We start from the raw sequence: 26,393 nt of genomic DNA, 5'->3' as shown, positions 1-26,393 counted from the left end.
TTCTTAACCCTGCATTGAGTTAAGAATAAAAAGAGTAACTCGACACTTTCTTTTGTATGTACAAAGCTCAGATATAAGTACAGTACATAACTGCATAAATACTGTATCCATGTTATTAATTTCTCTGGAAGGTTCAATTAAAAAACATCAGAGGAGACTCTGGAGGCAAGGGAAATCATGAAAAATATGTACATAGAGTTGGAAAACAGTGCTCTAAACCAGTAGAAAGTGCAAAAAGGAAAGCAAAAAGAGAAGTAGAAAGTAAGGGCAACGTTCAGAAATTGAAAACTCCTTTGTCCCCTACTTAAGCCACATGCACAAGAGAAGATGTTCAGAGAATCTAGAGCCACGGGTCCCAGACATGCCCACCCCAGCCAGGCCAACAGCATCTGCAGGATCTCCCATGGCCCTGCCCTGCTCCTTCTTGGTGGCCCTGGTGATGCTCAGCTGCCACTCCCTCGGCTCTCTGGGATGTGACCTGCCTCAGGACCACAGCCTGCTGAACTGGAGGGCCTTGATGCTCCTGTGACAAATGAGGAGAATCTCCCTTATCTCTTGTGACAAGTACACAAATGACTTTGCTTTCCCCAAGAAGGCATTTGAGAGCAAGCAGCTGCAGAAGGCTCAAGCCCTCTCTGTCATCTATGTGATGAACCAGAAGACCTTCCACCTCTTCTGCACAGAGACTTCACCTGCTCCCTGGAACACGACGCTCCTGGAGGAATTGTGCTCAGGAATTTATCAGCGGGTGAACGACCTAGAAGCCTGTCTCATGCAGGAGACGGGGGTGGGAGAGACGCCCCTCGCGAATGGGGACTCCATCCTGAGGAACTACTTCCAGAGAATCTCCCTCTATCTGCAAGAGAAGCAATACAGCCCTTGTGCCTGGGAGATGGTCCGAGCAGAGATCATGAAACCCTTGTATGCATCAATGATCTTGCAAGAAAGATTAAGGAGCAAGCAATGAGACCCAGTTCAACATGGAAATGATTCCCTCTGACTAATAATACCAGACTTTCCAGAGTTCTTCTGTCTGGAGTGCCAAAGACTCTCATTTCTGCTGTTATCATGGCATGAATGGAATCAATTTGTCGCATGTTCTCAGGAGTACTAAGCAACATCAAGTCAATGGTACAAGCACTTGTGGCTTTCAGATGATCATGCGGATCTGTCTATTTAACTATTTATTTCACTATTTACAAGATTCAAATTATTTTTCTCTGTATAATAACAGGCACATTTTCACTTTGTGGCAATACAAATATACATGCTATACATTTATTAAATTTTTGTTCATTAAATGTTTCTATAGAAAAATTCTTTTATTTGTACTTGTTTCTTACTGAAAGAGAAGGGGAACCTGGGTGGTTCAATTGGTTAAGTGGCTGCCTTCTGCTTAGGTCATGATCCTAGGAGGCTCAGATTAGATCTGCTCAGCCTCCTGGCTCAGTTCAGAGTCTGTTTCTCCCTCCCCTTTCTCTTGTGCTCTCGCTTGCGTGCACTCTCTCCCCCTCTCATATAAATAAAGAAAATCATAAAAAAGGAAAGAGGAAACAAGTGTGATTACAATGTGATGAAAGAACAGATGGTACAACTCACTCAGTATTTCGTGATTCACATTAGAAATAATACCATAGTCTTCCTGGAAGTCAGTTTGTATGTTGTCCTCAGGTTAAAGACAGATGTAACAAATCCAGTCCCCGTCTGTATCATTTAGTTTTGTAGAAAAAGCAACCTCCAAGCAATAATCATAGTGAATTATTATCAGTTATACTAAAGGGTAGAAGGAGAAGAAAAGAATATGGGAATTCTGAAAGTAGAAAAGGAAGCAGACAGGTCAGGAAATAGAATCAAAAGCACTAGTTACCCTTTCTCCGCATCCTCTCCAGCATCTGTCATTTCCTGACTTGTTAATTTTAGCCATTCTGACTGGTGTGAGGTGGTATCTCATTGTGGTTTTGATTTGCATTTCCCTGATGCCGAGTGATGTGGAGCACTTTTTCATGTGTCTGTTGGCCATCTGGATGTCTTCTTTGCAGAAATGTCTGTTCATGTCTTCTGCCCATTTCTTGATTGGATTCTTTGTTCTTTGGGTGTTGAGTTTGCTAAGTTCTTTATAGATTTTGGACCCTTCCACATCACACTGGTAGCCATCCAAGTGCCAATATCCTTTACGAAACGAATCTTTGAATCTGCCATTTACATGCCATTCCATTCGCTTAAAGCCCAGCAAGGGAAATGGTCGACTGGGAAAAGAGTGTAAAACAAGAAAAGGATTTAAAAGTGATGCCTCAAACCACCACTGGTCAGGGTAGCAAAGAGCCACACTGCAAACAAAGGTGGAATGGCCCTAAGGCAGTAGCATAAGAGCGAATATTGGTTAAGAGTCTATTTCAAAGCCGAGAAAGGCTTCAAGGAATTGCATCATTGCAAAGCGTGCATGGAAAGGGTCCACAAAGCCTGGAAGTACAGGGTTTGTGTCCCCGGGTATGAGCTGTTTTGACTGAATTACTCACCAGAAACCATACTGGAGGAGGAGGAAGGGTGAGGAACAGAAGAGAAGTTAGTGACTATAGAAACAAAATAGTTTTGAGAGATTTACCTTCTTTAGACAAATTTAAATTTGATGAAAAAATGAAAAAAATAATTGAAATGGGTGGTCTTCTAAACCATGTAAAGCATATATAAAGAAAAGCAAACAAAAATGAAATGGCATGAAAAGTGTACAGGAACATTCTGTAAATCAAACTACCGTGTTCTATTGAAGACTCATGAATAGAAAGAACTGAAGATGAACTGGGGGCCGGGGCGCCCCCCACTGTTCCCCCAGGCCACCAGAAGCCCTCAGGTGCAGCGCCCAGCCCCTCTGTGGGGATCCTGCTCTCAGCCTCTCAGCTCTGGGCTGTGAGCTGCCTCCGGGCCCCGGGAAGCTTCACAGGAGGACCTGCTGGTTCTGACACAAGAAGGAACATCTGTTCTTCCCTGACCCAGGACAGCTCCTCTGGGACATGGTGCGTGGCCGACAGTTCCAGGAGGCCCGGGCCACCTATGTCCTCCACGAGATGCTAGAGCTGACGTTCACCCTTTTCCTCACCGGGCGCCACCATTGCCATTTGCAGCCTGAACCCGACCCTGCTGGGGAAACTCCGCCCTGGGCCCCAGGGGCAGCCAGAACCCCAGACACATGTGTGGTACCTATGACTTGAGTGGGGGAGTCTCTCCTGGGTTTGAGGGGTCTGGCCTGGCATTGAAGATGTGCTTCCAGCAAATCCATCTCCATCTGAGAGAGAAGAAACAGAGGGACTGCCTGGGAAGGAGTCTGAGTCAAAATCAGGCGACCCATCTCTTCCTATTCAAATGAAGACATAAGGAAAGGGAAATGATAAAAAGGAAGAAAGCAGGAAAGGGACCTGGAAATGATATTCTTGACCTACAACACTAAGTCACATGGCCATGAGTTCCATCTTTCTAAGGACTCCTCTTTCTGCTTCAGCCATACAATGTGTTGAGTTAAGTTACTCAGCATTGTGGTTAAATGTGTCTGTGACAGGACTGTCCCTAAGGGCCTCCATCCGCAGGACAGAGCTAGCCTGAAGTTGTTCAGGTGTTTAAGTACTGCAGGATCCTCTGGTTTCTGGATCAACACTGAACCAGTTGGAACAGTTTTCCTGACCTCACAGCTGCAGCAACAAGAACAAAACCAACAACCACCAACAGCAAAAAGACTGAAAACAACAACTCTTCTTAGATCCACTCACAGCTGTGGTCCCAGCGCCAGTCTCAGCGATGGTACTAGGAGAAAAAGGAGCGCGCAGACAATCACACTCGCCAGAAGAAGGCAGTGATAAGAACTTGAGCTGTTACGGAAGCCTGGCTCAAGGCTCTGTGTGCTTCCACTGGATAGTTACAACATCCAGTCCTCCCTAGTTGGTGGAGCCCATGGGTTTGTGAGTTGTACCTTCGGAATCTCTGCTAGGCTGCCCCTGTAAAGAGCCGAGGGAAATTTGCTGGCTTTTCCAGCAGAGGGAGAGGAAAGCAATCACTCTAGAATAGTCTGAGGCTACCTCTTCAGAGTGCTAGAGGCCAAGGGGATCTGTGACCAGGAGCCTGATGGAGGGAAGTCAAGAAGAGCAGACTTCCCACTGGAGATGCAGGGGTGAGTCTGGACTCTCCAATAATGCATGTCCTGGAGACATTAAATCGCAATGTGTCTTACATATTTGGAAATCGAAGCACGGTGCTGAAAGTCCTTCCATCTGATGTGACTGTGGAATGAGAAGATGCCCTAAGGCTTCAGAGAACCTTTAACTTTTAAGGCTGAGCAGGAGAAGGGGAGCCTGTCAGGGGCACAGAGATGGGGCAGCCAGTGCAGGTGGGATGCAACCAGGGAAGAATGATCTCCAGGAAGTGTGGCAGAAGGGAAGATTCAGAATTTCCCAAGAAGAACCTCAGGCAGGAATTTATCCCATGGGCTACAGGACTGTGTTCTGCATCTGGACTCTGCTTCCATCTCCTTGTTTGATCGTAAGAACCTCATTGAGCTCTCTGCAGCTCAGTTTCCCCAGATGTAAAGTGGGGTGGAAATATTCCTAGAGCTGTTGTAATAATGAAGTGGCACATTTCAAAGTATCTAGTATCTTTCATTGAGTGAGAGTTTAACAGATGGACACTATTTTCTTATGTTTTTCCTAGAGCTTTCTAAGAGAAAAGTGATCTTCTATTAGCCTTTTCTCTGTAATTGACTGCAAACTGCTGATTCTCTAAAATACTCAATTGGTAGGATGCCTGGGAGCCTCAGTTGGTTAAGTGTCTGCCTTCAGCTCAGGTCATGATCCCAAGGTTCTGGGATTGAGTCCCACGCCTGGTTCCTTGCTCATTAGGGAGTCTGTTTCTCCCTCTGCCTGCCACTTCTCCTGTTTGTTATCTCTCTCTCTCTCTGATGACGAAATAAATAAAATCTTTAAAAAATAAATATAAAAATAAATAAAATAAAAATAAAAAATAAAATAAAAATATGAAATACAATATAAATATATAAATATATTTATAAAAATATAAATATAAAATATAAAAAATGTAAAAAATAAATAAATATTTAAAAAAATACCCATTGGGAACAGTTGGTCCATCAATTGAATATAATTAGTTACACAATAATGTAATGTGTATATATATACACTGTACCTATGTCCGCATACTCGATATGTTATGGTACAACACATTTCCCTTCCTCCATGCCTTCCAAGATCCCATCCTTTCACTCTCCAATCACAGTGTTTCCCCCTCCCCCAGTGTAGAAACCTCCTGTGAACTCCCCCTCCTCCCTCCCTCCTCAGGATCCTCTCCTGCCCATTCACACAGCTGCTTCCTTTTCCTTTGTGGTTTCTGTCTGGCCATTTTACTTCCAATTACAAAGCCACAAAGAAGAACAAAAGTTGTTTGAAATTAGTTTTTTTTTTTTTAAACTCTCCTAGGAGAAGCCTTGTTTTCTTCTTTTCTCCTGATGACTTTTATTGGACCTGTGGGAATGTCCCTGCTGCAGTGATGTGACAGTGGCAGGAGCAGAGACTAGATGGGAGCAGGAGGCTGCTGTTCTGTGGCCAGTCACAGTCTTTACAGGGGAGGCTGCCAGTGAGGTGCAAGGTGGGCTAGACAGTGACCAGATCTGCACATGGGCTTGTGTTGTACGTAGATGTCTATCCCCTGGTAGGAGATTTTCCTCCAGAGCAAAAAAGAGCTCTTCTGTAGAATGAACTGACTCTGCTAGTGTTACAGGCCAATTTCCATGGCTTTTATGAACTTTTACAAAAATATAATTAAAAAAAAACAGTTATGTTCATAACTAAAGCAAGGAGAAGCTCCTGAGTTTTTCTCCATACTCCCTGCTTCTTTAATTGCACAGTCTCTCCCATTACCAGATTTCCACCACCAAAACGAACACTTGTTCCAATTGCTTCCAGCAATGTAACAAGTAGTTCTTAGGGTTGGGAACAAGGCTTCAATATTCCAACGTGTGTGGTATGTCAAAGCACAACCTTGGAGTTTAACAAAAGCTTAGTGCTCAGTATTTATAGTCTGTTATTGGGTTTTCTTGGGTGTCACACAAGAAGCATGGACATGGAATTTGTGGAAATACAACTATATATGTATATGTATACACTGTATGATGTACACCTACTCTATAGACTGTAGATCCCTGTGACTATATTTTCGTGGAAGATTCAATTACATAAGTGTTCAAAAGACTCTGAAGGAAGGGAGCAATACGAAAAAGAAATGGTTGAGAAACCATGTTCTAAACCCAAGTAGAAAGTGCAAAAAGGAAAGCAAAAAGAGAAGTAGGAAGTAAGGGAAATGTTCAGAAATTGAAAACTCCTATGTCCCCTACTTAAGCCACATGCACAAGAGAAGATGTTCAGAGAAGATAGAGCCGCGGTTCCCAGACGTGCCCACCTCAGCCAGGCCAACAGCATCTGCCGGATCCCTAATGGCCCTGCCCTGCTCCTTCTTGGTGGCCCTGGTGATGCTCAGCTGCCACTCCCTCGGCTCTCTGGGATGTGACCTGCCTCAGGAACATGGCCTGCTGCACTGGAGGGCCTTGATGCTCCTGCGACAAATGAGGACACTGTCTGCTAGCTCCTGTGACAACTACACAAATGACTTTGGCTTCCCCCAGGAGGCGTTTGACAGCAAGCGGCTGCAGAAAGCTCAAGCCCTCTCTGTCATCCATATGACGAACCAGAAGACCTTCCACCTCTTCTGCACAGAGGCCTCACCTGCTCCCTGGAACACGACCCTCCTGGAAGAATTGTGCTCTGGACTTTCTGAGCAGCTGGGCCTCCTGGAAGCCTGTCCCCTGCAGGAGGTGGGGGCGGGAGAGACGCCCCTCAGGAATGGGGACTCCATCCTGAGGAACTACTTCCAGAGAATCTCCCTCTATCTGCAAGAGAAGCAATACAGCCCTTGTGCCTGGGAGATGGTCCGAGCAGAGATCATGAAACCCTTGTATGCATCAACAGCCTTGCAAAAGAGATTAAGGAGCAGGAAGTGAGACCCGTTTCAACATTGGAGTGATTCCCTCTGACTAATAATGTCACTCTTTTCGGAGTTCTGCCATGTCAGAGACTCTCATTTCTGCTGTCGCGAAGACATGAACACAGTCAATTTGTCAAGTGTTTTCAGAACATGTCAACTCTATAAGCAGTAGCCGCTTATAGATGACCTTGCTCGTGTCTATTTATCTATTTAAATATTTATTTAGATAGATATATTTAAGATTCTTTTTTTTCATATTCTATGATGTGTACCTTTACATTGCAGGATATAATAAAATAAACTTTTAATATTTAATCAGTTTATCATTTTTTCTTCAGTGAACATTTGTTCATTTGAGAGAAAGAAAGTGAGGGAGAGAGAGAACAGAGGCAGGGAAGAGGGATAGAGGGAGAGGGAAGAACAGACTCCCCCCTAAGCAGGGAGCTCAAGGCAGGGCTCCATCTCAGGACCCTGAGATCACAACATCATCTGAAAGCAGACGCGTAATTTTTGACTGAGCCACCCAGGCACCCCTTTTTATTGAACTTTTACTACTGGCATTCTTTTAAAAGAGTAACACTATGGGTGCCTGAATGGCTCAGTGGGTTACGCCTCTGCATTTGGCTCAGGTCATGATCTCAGGGTCTTGGGATCAAGCCCCGTGTCCAGTTTTCTGTTCTGTTCTGTTGCTTCACCCTCTCTCTGCCTACTTGTGATCTCTCTCTCTCTCTCTGTCAAATAAATAAAATCTTAAAAAAAAAATAAAAGAGTAACACTAAGTCTAATTGTGCAGCTTCATTGAAGAATGGATGGCAGAATTCATTTACCCCTGATATTATTTTAACATCAGAAGTAACAACGGACTCCTGATGTCTGTATCTTTGGTTGCTGTAGGGATGGAATCTAAAAACAATCCTCCTACCTAGTGTTCTAATGAAGAAGGAAAGAACTTGACTTCTCTCACCGGCTGCTAGAACGGAGATGTTCAGGAAGTACACAGAAAAGCTGTGGACCCCTTGACAGGTCACTGGCAGACACGGAGGCACGTATGTCCAGTGTCGGGGGGAGAGGAGCTGTCATTTGACAAGAAACGCCATGGCTGAGGTCCACATCTAGCAGGCAAAGCCAGAAAAAGAGGTGGTCACGCAGGGAGACCGTGTCGTGTGAGAAACAGACATAAACTTGATTCTGAGGCTCTTCAACCATTGAAGGGAGGAGAGAGAAGAGCCACAAAGGAGATGGTGGCCTCTTGGCCATACAGCACAGGGCAAGAGAGGATGCTGCTGAGTGTCTTTAAGGAAGTAAATGTGTTTTGAAGACCATCAGCGGATTCCTGGAAGATGTAGATTGAAACTGCCTGTGATGTCAGAAACACAGATGCCTTTGCTGACCTTCCTGAGGGTTCGTTTGGTGGAATGCATAAGCAGAGACTACGCTGGAGCGGTTGGGAGCATGAGTAAGAGAAGTCAGTGAATCTGCCTTGGAGAATAATATAGCATGTAATCTGGGAACAATGTGGGTTAGTTTTTCTGTGCATAGTTTGTCCTTTTATGCCATTTTTTTCCTTGAGTGATTTTGTGGAATTGATGTTCTCGCAAATTATGTTAATGTGTTAAATATTGCATTTATTTTGAACCATAACTTAATTACTGATAATGGTTTATCCTGTCTTGGTTATTATAACCTTGTATAGGTTAGGAATAGATAACTCATTCAATCCTTCAGCAAATTGTCTATTGCTACTGGTAAAATAATGTTTCCTGGAATTATTGGTTTTATTAATTAAGCTACTTAACTTTCATTATTGTGACACTGGTTTACTACAGCAGCTATATACTGCATTTCTTTTTCTAGGGGAGTTTGCTATGATAAGAATTCTTTTATGTTACTTGCCAGGAATTTTCCCTAATTTTAAGGGTATCACAAACTTCCATGAATTCCGAAATAACAAAATTATCATGGACAGAAAGACTGACAGGCTTTTTTCACACTTTGAGTGGGAAGCTGGGTCAAGAAGTCTCTTAATATTTAAGGCAAAGAGAAAATTGGTTACCATCAGCTGAAAATACGAATCATGGAAGGAATCATGGAAATCCATGGAGTAAGAGCAAGTTGTGTATATTTCAGGAGTAAAACCCGATTTAATAATTATAACAGAATATCATGAATATTAACCCAACTCATGCACTTTAAAGGCAACTAAGATCACATGTTCCCTAGAGTAACTGATTTGGGAAACAAAGGAAAAGGAAAGTTACATTTTCTTTTTACCTATAGCCCATTGTCACTCCAGACATGTAGAGTGACATTCCTCTAGGAACTCAGCTGACTCCATGATAAAACTTTGCTAAGGGCAAAAGGCAATCTTAGCCCAACCCCCAGCATTCTGTAAGTCTATTTTAAGAGATAAAAATTCCTTTGGAAACTTCCTTTATCTCCAGCCCCCAAGATACAGTTTGGAAATCATCCCCCTAACCATATGACCCACCGATAAACATATGAATTGTTTCATGACTAAGGTTTTATAGACAGTAATAAATGATCTTTTACCAACAACAGCTAGCCCCCTCAAGGTCCTGGAAGCCTTGTTTCCAATATTCCTTAGCAACTTATGCTATCCGTAACCTCCTCCCAACTTGAAAGTATATAATCAGCCACTCCTCATGACCCCAGTGCAGCTCTCTCTGCTCATGGGTCCTGTCCTCTTGCTTTAATAAAACCCCTTTTTTGCACCAAAGACATCTCAAGAATTCTCTCTTGGCCATGGGCTTTGAATCCCAACATCTTCGCTACATCAAAACCACTTAAAATGTGGTAGGTATTCTCTTATTTTTCTTCAGACAACTATATATGAGAATATTGTTTGTCTCTTTCTACAAAATTCTTGGGACCTGGTGTCTTACACTTCAGAAACTAACTTCCAAAGGAGGCAACCTCTAAAATCAGAATTCTGTCGTGGATTCTAGAGAAACCCAACCAATTCATTCCTCGTTGCCAAGAAGGATTTTTATTTATCACCAGTGATGAGATGGTGGCTTTTAGGAACATCTGAGAGTTGAGAATAAATATCTAGGTGGAAGTGCAGAAGAACATGCTATTTCCTTAACCTTCTGGCACCCATCCTGCCCTCCCCACTGCATTCCAGAACACATTCCCCTGTCCTAACAGTTATCTTCCTCTCCAAAGCAGAAGTCCCCAGATCACCTTTGGCATTTACACTCGTGACCTCTCAGCCTGTTCACACAACAGCTTTCTGTTCTGTTGTGGCCTCAGCTTAAATGTTTCCTAAGGAATAGCAGAAGAAAGCAAGTAGAAGGCAAAAATGAAATGAAATCTCTAGGTTTTGCAGAACCACCTGCAAGAGAAGCTTTGCTCAGATTTCCATCCAATGTGATGGAACTGCAGCTATGGCTGAAAGGAAACAGAAAGCAGGATCAGGTTGAAGGGTGGCCTAGTGAAGCTCCTCTCCAGGAAGACTGCCTCCTGGTGGCCAAGTGCTACAAGGGTGGTGACCAAGATTGAAGACCAGGCTTGGGATCAATGCAGAAATCAGATATCTTCCTGAGGATGTCCTTTGAGCTACACAAAAAAGCAAAACAAACAAGAACAAAAACAAAAACTACTTGTTGAAATCCAGAGATTCTAATGCTGTCATTAACCTGTTTCCTTGTTCTATGACAAAGAGTAAGTCTTGTCCTGAAAATCCCTATAGCCATGGGTTGGATTCAATCCCAGTGTTATTGATTATTAAATACTGGAAAGTGTTGGAGAGCTGAGCAGCAGGGTCAGAGACAGGGGAGACAGGGGTGACAGGGGTGAGCATCCCTGCCAACTTTCCTTTCCCCAGTGCTTCTGGTCAACCTGCCAGGTGAGCTGGCGATGAAAGGGCTTGTTGATTGGGTGCCCACCAATGGGCTGCGAGAGATCACCCTGCAGTACCAGCCACAAGCAGCCAAAGTTTGGCAGCTTCAGGAGCCAGAGTGCATGCTTGCCCTCCCTCCACCCTCTCTGTCAGCTGATTTCTGTGCTGTGGAGTTCAAGACCCCAGATGTCTAGTCCCGCACAGAAACATGCTAAATACAGGGAGCTCAGCGCACACGTCTATACTAAAACAATCACAGATGCTCATCTCTGCCAGTGTTTGGGCATACCGATTGATGTGGGGAACAAAGACAAAAAGGAAATGTAGATAAAATTAAATTTCCTATAACCTCCAGCCCATTGACAAACACTCCCTCCAGGAAACTCCCAAATGCCTTAATGTTGTTGTCTTGCTAGAGGGGAAAACAATCTTGGGTTGACAATCCTAGGCTTCCAGGATTCTACGAGTCTTCCTTGGCATATGAACACCCTTTTGGAAACTTCCCTTTATCTTTACCTCTCCCAACTAAGGTACATAGTCAGCCATTCCTCATAACCCCAGTGCAGCTCTTTCTGACCAAAGGTCCTGTCTCCATGTTTTTATAAAACCGTTTTTTTTTTTTTTTGCACCAAAGTTGTCTCAAGAATTCTTTTTTGGCTGTTGGCTCTGAACCTGAACATTTCCTACATCACTACGTTTTGATTAACAAGGGCATAGGATGCTCATTTGCTCAAAAGACCCACTGCTGCCCATCTGGAAACATGAAGCTGAGCAGAAGGTGTTAAAGGTCAGCAGCAGTGTGGGAACCTGGAAGGAGAATAGAAATGGGAAAGTGTCCACTGGATTAGTGACTTATCCTCAGGAGGTGGAACAGTAGGACAGTAGGGCAGCATCAAGTCAACTGCATCTCTGTGTCCTTCCCGAGACTGAGAAGGTTCAACTGGATGGTGGGAGCACAGAGTTCTCCTATGCAGATGTGGTCCATAGCAGTGTTCCCATCATGGGTGACACTGACATGACAGCAGCCTGCAGGGTATTGGAAGGAGGAGGGTTACCCAATGCCAGCTGCAAACATCTATTTCAATTAGGGGAAAAATCTACTCTTTGTGACTCTTTGAAATAGACTTTCTCGACTTTTGCTTAGAACCTGTAGTCAGTTCATGGAACTAGAGAGTATTATGTTAAGCAAAATAAGTCAGAGAAAGAAAAATACCCTACGATTTCATTCACTCATGTGTGGAATTTCAGAAACAAAACAGATGAACACATTTAAAAAAAAGAGAAAGCTGTGAACTGGAAACTAGACTTCTAACTATAGGGAACAAACTGAAGGAGACTGGAGGGGAGGTGGCCAGGAGGATCAGTTAAAGGGATGAGGGTTACAGAGGGCACTTATAGTGATGAGCACTGGGTATTGTATGTAAGTGATGAATCATTAAGTTCTACAGGAACGAATCTTATGCTGTATGTTAGCTCATGTAAGAAAGATGTTGCTGTCCAGAGCCTAGAGCCAAGAGAGAATTCTTGAGATGTCTTCTGTGCAAAAACGTGGTTTTATTAAAGCACAGGGACAGGACCTGTGGACAGAAAGAGCTACACTGGGGTCATGAAGAGTGACAATTATATACTTTAGAGTAATGAAGGGGTTAGGGATACCACAAGCCTCCCAGCTATTGGAAACAAGGTTTCCAGGACGTTGAGGGGGCTAGCTCTTGTTAGTAAAAGGTCATTTAGGTCAGTAGAAACTCAGTCATGAGACCTTTCAGATGTATATCGGTGGGTCATACAGTTTGGGAACGATGGACAACATTCATCTTGGTGGGTGGAGATAAAGGAATTTTCCAGAGGAGTTTTATCTGTTAAAATAGACTTACAGGATGCTGGGGGGTTGGGCTAAGATTGCCTTTTGCCCTTAGCAAAGTATTAACAGGAAGGCAGCTGAGCTCCTAGAAGAATGTCACTTGGCCTATTTGGAGGACTTGTCAATGGGCCATAGGTAGTAAGGAAATTTAATTTTTCTTTTGCCTTTGTTTCCCACATCGTAACCTAACTGTAATTTAAAACTTGAAAGAAAAAAAAAAGAAAAGAAAAGATACATGTCCTTTGAAAAAGACAAAATAACTTCAAGTCAGCTCAGTTGACTTAAACCACACCCTTAGTTGTCATACACTACAACAGACAACAACCCTGTGGCATCTGAAGTGGAATCTGGAATCCTTGATCTCTCACCTTCCCCTCCTGACTGATTTCATGCTATGGGGCCTCTCCTGGATCTTAAATCCTCTGTCCATTTCTAGCCTTCTTTTAACAGGTGCTTCCAGACAATCCATTATCTCACAACTCCTTAATGTTTGACCCTGGATCTTTGGTACCATCAGAATAATTCATCCCTTCTGGTTTCTATTTCTCTCCAAACAGTTGTATAAATAAGCATAATCCAAATGGGGGTATTGACAGGATTGATTTAATGATTTCAATGATCTCAGAATAGTTGGCTTATAATCAGCTTTGGTGTTACCATCATAAAACATCATCATCCTTGTTCTTATCCAGGTGAAGACTAGAATCTTTTAGGATTATCCAGTTCCCTTTGTTTTAATATTGGATTTCTCAAGGCCATCTTTTCCTGGCTGAGTGGATTTCTAAACTACATAGAGCACTCAGGCAGGACCAGGATCCTCTTTCCTTCCATAGAGGGTGAGCAGCTGGGGTCCTGGTCACCAGTCTCTTGTGAACTGGTTGGTGTGACTCCTCTCATCTCTCCTCAGAACTGAGCACATGTGGATTGAACAAAAGAAAAATCAGGTGCTTGCAAAGCTGAGAACTGCATGGGGACCCAGGAGTTGGTCTTGTGTGAACCTCTGGCTGAGGCAGCCACATTCCTGACTTGTGGTAACTCAGTGCAGCCTTCACTCTCACCCTCTGTCAGAGCCGCTCATCCCCAGTGCTGCTGCGCTGAATTTTGTTAACTTATGCTCTGTCATTTAAAAAAAAATTAATATATAATGTTTTATTTGTTTCAGGGGTAGAGGTCTGTGATTCATCAGTCCTATACAACACCCAGCGCTCACTACAACACATACCCTCCCCAATGTCCATCACCTTGTCACTCCATCCTCCCACCTCCCCTCCCCTCCAGCAACTCTCAGTTTTTTCCCCTAAGATTAAGAGTGTCTTATGGTTTTTCTCCCTCTCTGGTTTTGTCTTATTTCAATTTTTTTCTCTCTTCCCCTATGATCTTCTTCCTTGTTTCTTAAATTCTGCATATCAGTGAGATCATATGATAATTGCCTTTCTCTGATTGATTTATTTAGGTTAGCTTAATACCTTCTAGTTCCACCCATGTCCTTGCCAATGGCATGATTTCATTTTTTGATAGCTGCATAATATTCATACACACACACACACACACACAAACACATATCACATCTTCTTTATCCATTCATCTATCAATGGACATCTGGGCTCTTTCCATAGTCTGGCTGTTGCGGACATTGCTGTTATAAACACTGGGATGCATGTGCCCCTTTGGGTCACTACATTTGTATCTTTAGGGTAAATATCCAGTAGTGCAATTGCTGGGTCATAGGGTAGCTCTATTTTCAACTGTTTCAGGAACCTCCATACTGTTTTCTAGAGTGGCTGCACCAGTTTGCATTCCCACCAACAGTGTAGCAGTGTTCCCCTTTCTCTGCATCCTCACCCACACCTGTTGTTTCCTGACTTGTTAATTTTAGCCATTCTGACTGGTGTGAGGTGGTATCTCACTGTAGCTTTGATTTGTATTTCCCTGATGCCAAATGATGTTGAGCATTTTTTTCATCTGTCTGTTGCCCATTTGGATGTTTTCCTTGTAGAAATGTCTGTTCATGTCTTCTGCCCATTTCTTGACTGGGTTATTTATTCTTTGGGTGTTGAGTGTGATAAGTTTTTTATAGATTTTGGATACTAACCCTTTATCCGATATGTCATTTGCAAATATCTTTTCCCATTCTGTCACTTATCTTTTGGTTTAGTTCACTGTTTCTTTTGCTGTGCAAAAACTTTTTATCTTGATGAAGGCCGCAGAGTTTATTTTTGCCCTTGTTTCCCTTGCCTTTGGCAATGTTTCTTTTTCTTTTTCTTTTTTTTTTTAAGGTTTTATTTATTTGACACAAAGAGATAGAGTACAAGTAGGCAGAGCAACAGGTAGAGGGAGAGGGAGAAGCAGGCTGTCTGCTGAGCAGGGAGCCCGATGTGGGCCTCAATGTGGGGCTTGATGTGGGACTCAATCCCAGGATCTGGGATTATGACCTGAGCTGAAGACAGCCACTTAACCCACTTGCCTTTGGCAATGTTTCTAGGAAGAAGTTGCTGCAGCTGAGATTGAAGAGGTTGCTGCCCGTGTTCTCCTCAAGGGTTTTGATGGATTCCTGTCTCACATTGAGGTCTTTCATCCATTTTGAGTCTATTTTTGTGTGTGGTGTAAGGAAATGGTCCAGTTTCATTCTTCTGCATGTGGCTGCCCAATATTTCCAACACCATTTGTTGAAGAGAGTGTCTTTTTTCCATTGGATATTCTTTGCTCTTTGTTGAAGATTAGTTGATCATACAGTTAAGGGCCCATTTCTGAGTGCTCTATTCCATTCCATTGATCTATATGTCTGTTTTTGTGCCAGGATCATACTGTATTAGTGATTACAGCTTTGTAATAGAGCTTGAAGTCCAGAATTGTGATGCTACCAGCTTTGTTTTTTTGTTTTTTATTTTTCCCCCCAACATTCCTCGGGCTATATGGGGTATTTTCTGGTTCCATACAAATTTTAGGATTATTTGTTCTGGTTCTGTGAAAAAGGTTGATGGAATTTTGATAGGGTTTGCATTGAATTTGTAGATTGCTCTAGGTAGCATAGACATTTTCACAATATTTTTTCTTTCAATCTATGAACATGGAATGTTTTTCCATTTCTTTGTGTCTTCCTCAATTTCTTTCATGAGTGTTCTATAGTTTTCTGCACAAAGATTCTTTGCCTCTTTGGTTAAATTTATTCCCAGGTGTCTTATGATTTTGGGTGCAATTGTAAATGGGATCAACTCTGTAATTTCTCTTTCTTCTCTCTCATTTTTATTGTATAGAAATGCAACTGATTTCCATGCATTGATTTTATATCCTGCCACTTTACTGAATTCCTGTATGAATTCCACAAATTTTGGGGTGGAGTCTTTTGGTTTTTCCACATACTGTATCACATCATCTGCAAACAGTAAGAGTTTGACTTCTATGCTAATTTGGATGCCCCACCCTTTTTTTTTTTTTTTTTTGGTCTAATTGCTGAGGCTAGACTTCTAGTACTATGTTGAACAGCAATGGTGATAATGGACATCCCTAACATGTTCCTAGCCTTAGGAGAAAATTTCTCAGTTTTTCTCCATTGAGAATGATATTGACTGTGGTTTTCTCATAAATGGCTTTTATGATATTGAAGTATGTACACTCTGTCCTTCCACTGTGAAGAGTTTTGATCAAGAAAGGATGCTGTACCTTGTCAAATGCTTTTTCAGCATCTATTGAGAGTATCATATAGTTCTGGTTCTTCCTTTTATTAATGTAGTGTATCACATTGGTTGATTTGTGGATGTTGAACCAAACTTGCAGCCCAGGAATAAATCCCACTTGGTCGTGGTGAATCATCCTTTCAATGTACTGCTGGATCCTATTGGCTAGTATTTTGGTGAGAATATTTGTATCCATGTTCATCAGGGATATTGGTCTGTAATTCTCATTTTTGGTGGGGTCTTCATCTGGTTTTGGAATCAAGGTAATGCTGGCCTCATAAAATGTTTGGAAATTTTTCTTCCATTTTGATTTTTGGAAACAGCTTCAGAAGAATAGGTAGTAATCCTTCTTTAAATGTTTGGTAGAATTCCCCTGGGAAACCATCTGGCCCTGGGCTCTTGCTTGTTGGGAGATTTTTGATGACTGCTTCAATTTCCTGGTTGGTTGTGGGTCTGTTCAGGTTTTCTATTTCTTCCTGGTTCAGTTTTGGTAGTTTATATGTCTCTAGGAATGCATCCATTTTTCTAGATTGTTTAATTTGTTGGCATGTAGTTAGTTGCTCCTAAAATGTTCTTATAATTGTTTGTATTTCTTTGGTGTTGGTTATGACCTCTCCTCTTTCACTCATGATTTTATTAATTTGGGTCCTTTCTCTTTTCTTTTCGATAAGTCTGGCCAGGGGTATATCAGTCTTATTAATTTTTTAAAGGACCAGCTTTTTTGTTTTGTTGATCTGTTCTACTGTTCTTTTGGTTTCTACTTCATTGATTGCTGCTTTAATGATTATTATTTCTCTTCTTTTGCTGGGTTTAAGCTCTATTTGCTGTTCTTCCTCCAGCTCCTTTAGGTATAAGGTTAGGTTGTGTATTTGAGACCTTTCGTGTTTCTAAAGAAAGTCTTGTATTGCTTTATACTTCTCTCTTAGGACTGCCTTTGCTGCATCCCAAAGATTTTGAACAGTTATGTTTTCATTTCCATTTGTTTCTATATATTGTTTATTCTTCTTTAATTTCCTGGTTGACTCATTCATTCTTTAGTAGGATGCTCTTTAGCCTCCATGTGTTTGAGTTCTTTCCACCTTTCCTCTCATGATTGAGTTCCAGTTTCAAAGCATTGCAGTCTGAAAATATGCAGGGAATGATCCCAGTCCTTTGGGATTGAGACCTGATCCATGACCCAGGATGTGATCTATTCTGGAGAATGTTCCATGTGCACTAGAGAAGAATGTGTATTTCATTGTTTTGGGATGGAATGTTCTGAATATATCTGTGAAGTCTATCTGGTCCAGCGTGTCATTTAAAGCCCTTATTTCCTTGTTGATCTTTTGCTTAGATAATCTGTCCATTTCAGTGAGGGGGGTGTTAAAGTCCCCTGCTATTATTGTACTATTGTTGATGTGTTTCTTTGATTTTATTATTAATTGGCTTATATAATTAGCTACTCCCATGTTAGGGGCATAAATATTTACAATTGTTAGATTTTGTTGGACAGATCCTTTAAGTATGATATAGTGTCCTTCATCATCTCTTATTATAGTCTTTGGTTTAAAATCTAATTTGTCTGATATAAGGACTGTCACCCAGCATTCTTTTGATGTCCATTTACATGATAAATGGTATTCCACCCCCTCAATTTCAATCTGGAGGTGTCTGGGTCTAAAATGAGTCTCTTGCAGACAGCATATCAATGGGTCTTGGCTTTTTGTCCAATCTAATACCCTGTGTATTTTCTCAGCTTCTTTAGTCTTCATCATTTGGTCTTCTATATCACTAATTCTCTCTGCCTTATTTATCCTAGCAGTTAGAGCCTCCATTTTTGATTGCACCTCATTGACAGCCTTTTTGATTTCAACTTGGTTAGATTTTACTTCTCCAGAATGGGATTCTTAGTGTCTTCTGTGCTTTTTTAAAACACACTTAGTATCTTTATAATCATTATTCTGAACTCCAGTTCCAACATCTTACTAATGTCCATAATGATTAGGTCTCTGTCAGTTAGTACTGCCTCTTGTTCTTTTTTTTTGAGGTGAGTTTTTCTGCTTTGTCATTTTTGACCAGAGAAGAATAGATGAATGAGAGAACAAAATACTAAAAGGATAACAATGACCCCAGAAAAAATATACACTAAACAAATCAGAAGAGACCTGAAACCAGGGGGAAAAGAAAAAAAAAAAAAAAGAATATGGTCAGGTTGTTGAATAGAACAGAGTCATACACTAGATTTTTGGGTGTGTTTGGTCTGTTAGAAGAAATTGCCTCCCCAAATTTTAAAGAAAGAAAAACTTATATATATACAAAAAATACTGTTAAATACAATGAAGGGATAGAATATGACTGTAAAAATGAATATTAAAAAAGATTTTTAAAAAGGAACTGATAAAAAGTTGGCTGAAAAAGGAAAGAAGAAAAATTAAAAAAAAAAAGAAAAGAAAAAAGAAAAAAAGAAAATTAAAAATATTAAAGTTGAAAGACTAAAGAATCACAGGGGAAAAGCTATGAATTCTATGTGCTATGTTCCCTAGTGCTGGAGTTTTGCAGTTCTCATTAACCTATAAATTGGTCTTGGCTTGATGTTCTTGCTGATCTTCTGGTGGAGGGGCCTGTTGCATTGATTATCAAATGTCTTTGCCCCAGGTGGAGTGGCACTGTCTTTGCCAGGGGCCAGGCTAAGTAGTCTGCTTGGGTTTGCTCTCCATAGCTTTTGTTTCCTGAAGTCTTTCTGTGCAACTTTAGAGAATGAGAATGAAAGTAGAATGAAAATGGTGGCCTCGCATCTCTGGCCTGGGGAGAGCTAAGACCTCAGGGCTCCACTCTTCAGTGTACTCTCAGAGAAGAGCAGTCAATCACTCCTGTCTGCCTGGTTTCTTTCTGCACCTCAGCCAGTGACCAAGTGTTTCTATCTTAGGCACACCACCCCATTTGGAGACTCCAAACCCAGCAGATTCCTGAGGCCCGCTCCTGTGTCACTCCTTCAAAGGGAGGAAGAGCAGTCTCCCTGGATCTGCTGCTTTTTGGGTCCTTGCTCATAGAACAGTGGCCTGGTTGTGTCTCAGATAATGGTTTATGGTAACCCTGAGCTGAAAGCCCACATCTGGGCTTACTCTTTGCAACTGGCTTCCCTGCTCCAAAACCCGGGAGCTCTATTGCACTCAGGCACCCCCAGTTTTTCTGTGACCCTAAGGGTCCTGAGACCACTATCCCAGCAAGGGTTCCACCCCAGCTTAGCCATCAGAGTGATGTCCTTCACTAGAACAGACTTCTAAAAGTTTCAATTTTGTTTTTATTTTTGTTTTTTTTTTAAATTTTAATTTAATTTTATTTATTTGAGAGAAAGGGTGTATGTGTGTGTGTGAGAGGGAGAGAGCACAAGCAGGGGGAACTATAGAGGGAGAGGGAGAAGCAGGTTCCCCACCAAGCAGGGAGCCCAATGTGGAGCTTGATCCCAGGATCCTGAGACCATGACCCTGGCCAAAGGCAGACGCTTCACCAAGTGAACCACCCAGGTGCCCCAAATCTTCCAATTTTGTGTTCCACTGCTCTACCACTTGCAGTAGTGGACTGATGGAGGCCCCCTCCCCTGCAGTCTGTCTTCCCATATATTGCCTCAGATTCACTTCTGCACACATCCTATCTTCCAAGAAGTGGTAGTTTTTCTGTTCACAGAGTTTTTGCTATTCTTATCTTCTCTCTCCAGTTGAGTTTTAGGTGTTCAGAATGGTTTGATAGCTATCTAGCTGAATTCCTGGGACCAGACGAAATTTAGGTCTCCTACACCTCCACCATCTTGGACCTAGCCTCCCATGTGAAATTCCTTACTGCATCTGGCAATGAGCACAAGGGAGTTGATGTGGTCACTTCTCTGTAGAGGGGACAATGAGAAGAGGACCTAAATGTGGTTCTGCAGAGCCTCAACATTTAAAGGTTAGGCATAAGAGAGTTTGTGGCAGAGTGGCTGGTGCAGTTGGAAGGACACACAGGAACAATGACACATTGGGGGACAGATGTGGTGTTTGCAGGACAGGTGCAGATGATCTGACCTACTAAATGTCCTTGATGCTTGTGCACAACACTTTTCTTTCTAACAGTATTGTCAAGATGAGGTAATAGGAAAGATATTTCAATTCTCAAAAGTTAAAAGAACATAATCAAGATAGTCATGGAGACCCAAGAAATTGTCAAACATACAAATCTTTCAAGTGAAAAGGAAAGAGGTAATCTACAGATTGTTGAGTTTTTTTCCATCAATGGTAGAAAAGTCAATTTATAGTCAATTGTTTTGATGTAAATAAAAGAAAGCTTCAACTCCATAGAAGAAATTGACTCAATATTATGAGCTTGAATATATTTTTAAAAGATTTTATTTATTTATTTGACAGAGATTACAAGTAGACAGAGAGGCAGGCAGAGAGAGGAAGGGAAGCAGGCTCCCTGCTGAACAGAGAGCCCAACACAGGCTCGATCCCAGGACCCTGGGATCATGACTTGAGCCGAAGGCAGAGGCTTTAATCCACTGAGCCGCCCAGGTGCCTCAAGCTTGAATATTTTTAAAATGAGAAATTTTGATATTTTATGTTCAACACTTTAATTTAATATGTGCTGTCAAATATGTCATGTGGACAAAGTTGACTGGGATGCTGTCAGAGTCTCCAGGTTCCTTCTGTGAAGTCTGCAATCTTGTTGCACTGGCTGCCCTGCTATCCCACCGGCAAATTGGCCTTGAAGTCAAGGGAGCGCCATGTGGATGCACGACTTCCAGTGATGACACACAGGAGACTGGATGGTGGCTGGCTCTGTCCACTGCGTCTTCACTGTGGTCCAGGCTGAGTCCTGCTAACCAGTCTCTCATCGCCCTGTTACCACATCATCCTGTCGACCATCATCACCTCATCTCTCATTGCCCCATGGCTCTGTCCCCATGTGCCTTCTCCCTGTAGCCCCATCCTCCGTTATGCTGTCACTATATTGCCCCATCATCTCATCACCCCATCATGTCATTGCCCCCATTGTCTCGACATCTGGTCAGCCGATCCCCAAAACACCCCATTATCCCAAATCCCCATTATCTTAGTCCATTCACCCCCCTCGACCTGTCACCCCACCTACCCATCTTCCAGATGGCCCATCCTCAAGTCTCCTCATCATTCCTGGCGCTATCACTTTGTCACCCCAATGTCCCATCGTCCCATCATCCTATCTTCCCCAAGCCCCACTGTCCCATCACCACCTGCTATCGCCTCATCATCCCTTTATTCCATCACCCTGCACCCCCATTGTTCCATCATCCCTTCCTCCCAACTTTCCACTGTGTGCCCTCCTTCCTACACTGAGCCGGTTGAGGCCATGGCATCAGGCGCACACACGACCCCAAAGCTGGAAAGGCCACTGAACACGCTTCTGCTCCAAGTCTCAAGTCCCTTCAGGAAACCGATTCTTGCTGACAATGGTCTGGCTGCAGTTTCTGCGCGAAAGCAGGTCTCAGGGTCGTGCCCAGCAACTGCAAGGTGCAGGACGCACCCCTGGCTGAAAATGTCCCCAGTGAAAGTGCCCCACAGATGCTGCTCATTGAGGAGGGTGGTGGAAAGTCTGGGTTTGTGTGGACTATGAAAACCGCAGGGAGGTGGTGCCTGCCAGCCAAGTCAGCCATAGACCACAAACAGCTATGGAAAATGACACCCACGTTCTTCCTGGAGTATCACCGAACTCCTTCATGGCCCACCTCTCTCAGCTAGTGGCAGGAGTCCAGCTCTGCTGCACCCCTGCCTGCTCCCTCGCTGGGCATCCATAGCCCATAGCCCAGAGTGCACGACATCCTCATACTATGAGACAGCTGAAAAGTGTCCCCTCTCACACGTGCCCAAAGGACAGAACCTACCTCAGAGTTCCTTGGGAAAGACGGACCATCACCCAAATCCAGAAGACACAAAGCACCTGTTTCCACCACCAGATTCTCCCGCAGATCTTCAACCTCTTCAGCACAGACCACAGCCAGCCTACCTGGAGCCACGCCACCCTCCATGACCTCCTCTCCAGCCTTCTTTGCTGCCTGGGACACTGGAAACCCAGGGAGGAAGACAGACCTGCCTGTCTGTGTTTGGGGATCATGGTCCGGAAGGATTTCCAAAGCATCCATCTCTATCTGAAGGAAAAGAAACACAGCTACTGTGCCAGGGAGGTTGTCAGAGCGGAAATGCAGAGGCTTTTTTCCTCCTTTCACAATCCACAAGTACAGGAGAAAGTGATAATCAGGACTCTCTGTAATCAGTGATATTGTTTGCTGAGCCCTCTAAAACACTTTGTGATTAGCAGGAAAAAAACCCTATATTCTTTTTTTTTTTTTTTTAGTTTTTCATTTCATTTTTCTGTAGAACAACTATCGTATCTGTTTCTTATTAAGAGGTATCAATTCTGATTATCATCTGATGAAAAATGAATTACACAACTCACTCATTATTACATTGTTCACATTTTAAGTAAAAATAGACTTTCTCCAAGCCAGTGTACATGTTGTGGTCAGGATAGAGGGGAATATAACAAATCCAATCCTTGGTCTGAATTGTTGAGTTTTGTAGAAAAATCAACCTCCTTGGTGGCTCAGCTGGTTAAGCCTCTGCCTTTGATGTGGATCATGATCCCAGAGTGCTGGGATTGAGTCTTGCATCCGACCCCTTGCTCGGCAGGGAGCCCACCTCTCCCTCTGCCTGTCAGTCCCCCTGCTTGTGCTCCCTCTCTCTAATAAATAATAAAGTCTTAAAAAAAAAACCTCCAAGCAATAATCCCATTTACTTAATATCAGTTATGTTGAATGGTGTAATAAGAAAAGGCAAAAATGGAAATTTCTCAGCGGACTCTGGAAGCAGAATGTACAGAAATAAAAACAAAAGCAGTAGATAACTCCTACAGTTGACTGGTAGACACCTGAGTGCAAACAGATATTTGAGTCTGCCATTTATAAGCAATTCCATCAAATTAAAGCCCAGGATTGGAAGTGGTCACAAGGAAATAGAGTATAGAATAGAAAAGAATTGATTCTCTTGTGGTTTCTGTCTGACACTTTTACTTCGAAGTACAAAACCACAAACTGAAATCAACTTTGTGTGAAAGTTCTAGACCTTTTGGAAACACTCCTAGAAGAAGCCTTGTTCTCTTCTTTTCCTCCTGGTGACTATTTCTGGTTATGAGGGAATTTGCCTGTTACAATGATGCAACAGTTGCTATACTTAAATCCAAATAGAAAGCAGGATCTTTTTATTCTGTGGCCTGTCAAATTATTTACTGAGGAAGAGTGCCACCTCCTGTCCAGATGGACTAAGACTGTGACCAAGTCTGGAGACCTGGCTTGTGTTCTCTGCCTAAGGCTGTCCCTGGCAGGTTTTTCTCCAGAGTGGGGGGAATAAAAACGCAATCTTACCTGGAAAGAACTAACCCTGTTAATGCAATAAGCTTTTATATATGTTTGGAAAACATACTTTAAAAAAAGATGTATTTATTTTGGAGAGATAGAGAAGGGGATAGTCTTGGGGAGAGTGGCAGACAGAATCCTCAAGCAGGCTCCCTGCTGAGTGTGGAGCCCCACCTAGGGCTCTAGGCGGGGCTTGATCCCACAACCTAGGAGATCATGACCTGAGCCCAAACCAAGAGTTATAAGCTTAACCAACTGAGCCACCCAGGTGTCCTTGGAAAAACATACTTTTTTAAAGAGCAGTTAGGGGGCGCCTGGGTGGCTCAGTGGGTTAAGCCGCTGCCTTCGGCTCAGGTCATGATTCCGGGTCCTGGGATCGAGCCCCGCATCGGGCTCTCTGCTCAGCGGGGAGCCTGCTTCCTCCTCTCTCTCTGCCTGCCTCTCTGCCTACTTGTGATCTCTGTCAAATAAATAAATAAAAAATCTTAAAAAAAAATAAAGAGCAGTTAGTTTCACAGCAAAACTGAGTATAAGATATCAACACTTTTCACAGGTTCCCTGGTTCTGTATTTGCATAGTGTTCCCTGAAATCAACATTCCCCCACCAGATGGAAGAGTTCTTACAATGCTTCCAAGGGTGTAACAGGTAGTTCTTAGGGTGTGAACCAGTCTTCAATATCACAATAGTCTGTGGCTCTCCAAGCTCAAACTTGGAGCAGTCTAACAAAACCTTCTTCCTTAGTATTTTTATTCTCTCACTGGGTTTTCTTGGGTATCACACAAGAAGCATGGACAAGGAATTTGTGGAAGGAACATGAAATGTCTGTAGAGAGTGCAACAGACCTAGGGATGACACGTTGCTGTGATTGGAGGACTTTCTCTCCATCCTCTCCTGAATCTCAAGGGCATGCTGGGATGGGTGGTCTTTGCTTACTCTTGAGCTGCGATTGGCTGTCTCCCTCTATCTGAGCTTCATGTGGTGCATGTTTTAGACTGAAACATAAATAGGTTACAATTATGATTTAATTATATAAAACACAGGCAACACATCAGTAATTCTATCTAGTGCTAAACAGGAAAAAATATTTTAACAATAACTTGATGACTAGTCACAGATGGGGTCAAAGATTATTTTCCTATGAAGGTCAACATTACAACTCAGTACACTAAACACAATTGCCCACTAAATAATTTTACTTATCAATTGCTGTTAGCAAATTGGAATGATTTGAAATATTGAAATACATTGAATTCATTATTACATGTTTGTAGAAATTGTTCATTTGCATATGTGCATTATATATATGACATATTATGAAAGTAAATAAATTGTAGGTCTCTCATCAAATTTAGTTAAACAATTATACATCAATGGCTTTAAAATTTGACTTTTAGCTTAAAATTGTTAGTCATTCTTAACCCTGCATAGGTAGGAATAAAAAGACTAAACTTCACACTTTCTTTTATATGTACAAGCTCAGATATAAGTACAAAATAAAACTGTATACATAGTTGTATCCATGTATCCATGTATCCATGCTATTAACTTTCCTAGAAGGTTCAATTAAAAACATCAAAGGAGGGGCGCCTGGGTGGCTCAGTGGGTTAAAGCCTCTGACTTCGGCTCAGGTCATGATCCCAGGTTCCTGGGATCGAGCCCCACATCGGGCTCTCTGCTCAGAAGGGATCCTGCTTCCCCCTCTCTCTCTGCCTGCCTCTCTGCCTACTTGTGATCTCTGTCTGTCAAATAAATAAATAAAATCTTAAAAAAAAACAAACCATCAAAGGAGACTCCGGAGGCAAGGGCAATCATGAAAAACATGTATACGGAGTTGGGAAACTGTGCTCAGACCAAGGAGAAAGTGCAGAAAGGAAATCAAAAAGAGAAGCAGAAAGAAAGGGAAATGTTCAGAAATCAGAAACTCCTATGTCCCCTACTTAAGCCACACGCACAAGAGATGTTCAGAGAAGCTAGAGCCACAGGTCCCAGACGTGCCTATCCCAGCCAGGCCAACAGCATCTGCAGGATACCCGATGGCCCTGCTCTGTTCCTTCTTGGTGGCCCTGGTGGTGCTCAGCTGTCACTCCCTCGGCTCTCTGGGATGTGACCTGCCTCAGGACCATGGCCTGCCGCACTGGAGGGCCTTGATGCTCCTGCAACAAATGAGGAGACTGTCTGCTAGCTCCTGTGACAACTACACAAACGACTTTGGCTTCCCCCAGGAGGCATTTGATGGCAAGCAGCTACAGAAGGCTCAAGCCCTCTCTGCCGTCCATGTGACAAACCAGAAGACCTTCCACCTCTTCTGCACAGAGGCCTCACCTGCTCCGTGGAACACGACCCTCCTGGGGGAATTGTGCTCTGGACTTTCTGAGCAGCTGGGCCACCTGGAAGCCTGTTCCCTGCAGGAGGCAGGGGTAGGAGAGATGCCCCTCATGAATGGGGACTCCATCCTAAGGAATTAATTCCAGAGAATCTCCTTCTATCTGCAAGAGAAGCAATACAGCCCTTGCACCTGGGAGATGGTCCGAGCAGAGATCATGAAACCCTTGTATGCATCA

The 26,393-nt window shown here is 42.8% G+C and overlaps 1 protein-coding gene and 2 pseudogenes across 1 annotated transcript; all 3 read left to right on the top strand.

Annotated features, from left to right (window-relative positions):
- Positions 1-355: 355 nt before the first annotated feature.
- LOC116880981 lies at positions 356-1,014 on the top strand (annotated as a pseudogene).
- A 5,437-nt stretch (positions 1,015-6,451) lies between these two features.
- On the top strand, positions 6,452-7,051 carry LOC116880980 (interferon alpha-1/2-like). Its single transcript, XM_032880490.1, has one exon. The coding sequence runs from the start codon at positions 6,488-6,490 to the stop codon at positions 7,049-7,051; it is 564 nt and encodes a 187-aa protein (XP_032736381.1). The 5' UTR covers positions 6,452-6,487.
- Positions 7,052-25,829: 18,778 nt separating this feature from the next.
- LOC116880979 lies at positions 25,830-26,387 on the top strand (annotated as a pseudogene).
- Positions 26,388-26,393: the final 6 nt, after the last annotated feature.

Source organism: Lontra canadensis, unplaced genomic scaffold (genome assembly GCF_010015895.1).
Source record: "Lontra canadensis isolate GAN:19392208 unplaced genomic scaffold, GSC_riverotter_1.0 scaffold70, whole genome shotgun sequence".
Lineage (NCBI taxonomy): Eukaryota > Metazoa > Chordata > Mammalia > Carnivora > Mustelidae > Lontra > Lontra canadensis.
The sequence above is the reverse complement of the archived record's forward strand: the minus strand, read 5'-3'. Positions and strand labels throughout refer to the sequence as shown.

What these genes read in the sequence shown, in the direction of transcription:
- LOC116880980 (XM_032880490.1), top strand. Translation starts at nt 6,488, where the DNA reads ATGGCCCTGCCCTGCTCCTTCTTGGTGGCCCTGGTGATGCTCAGCTGC.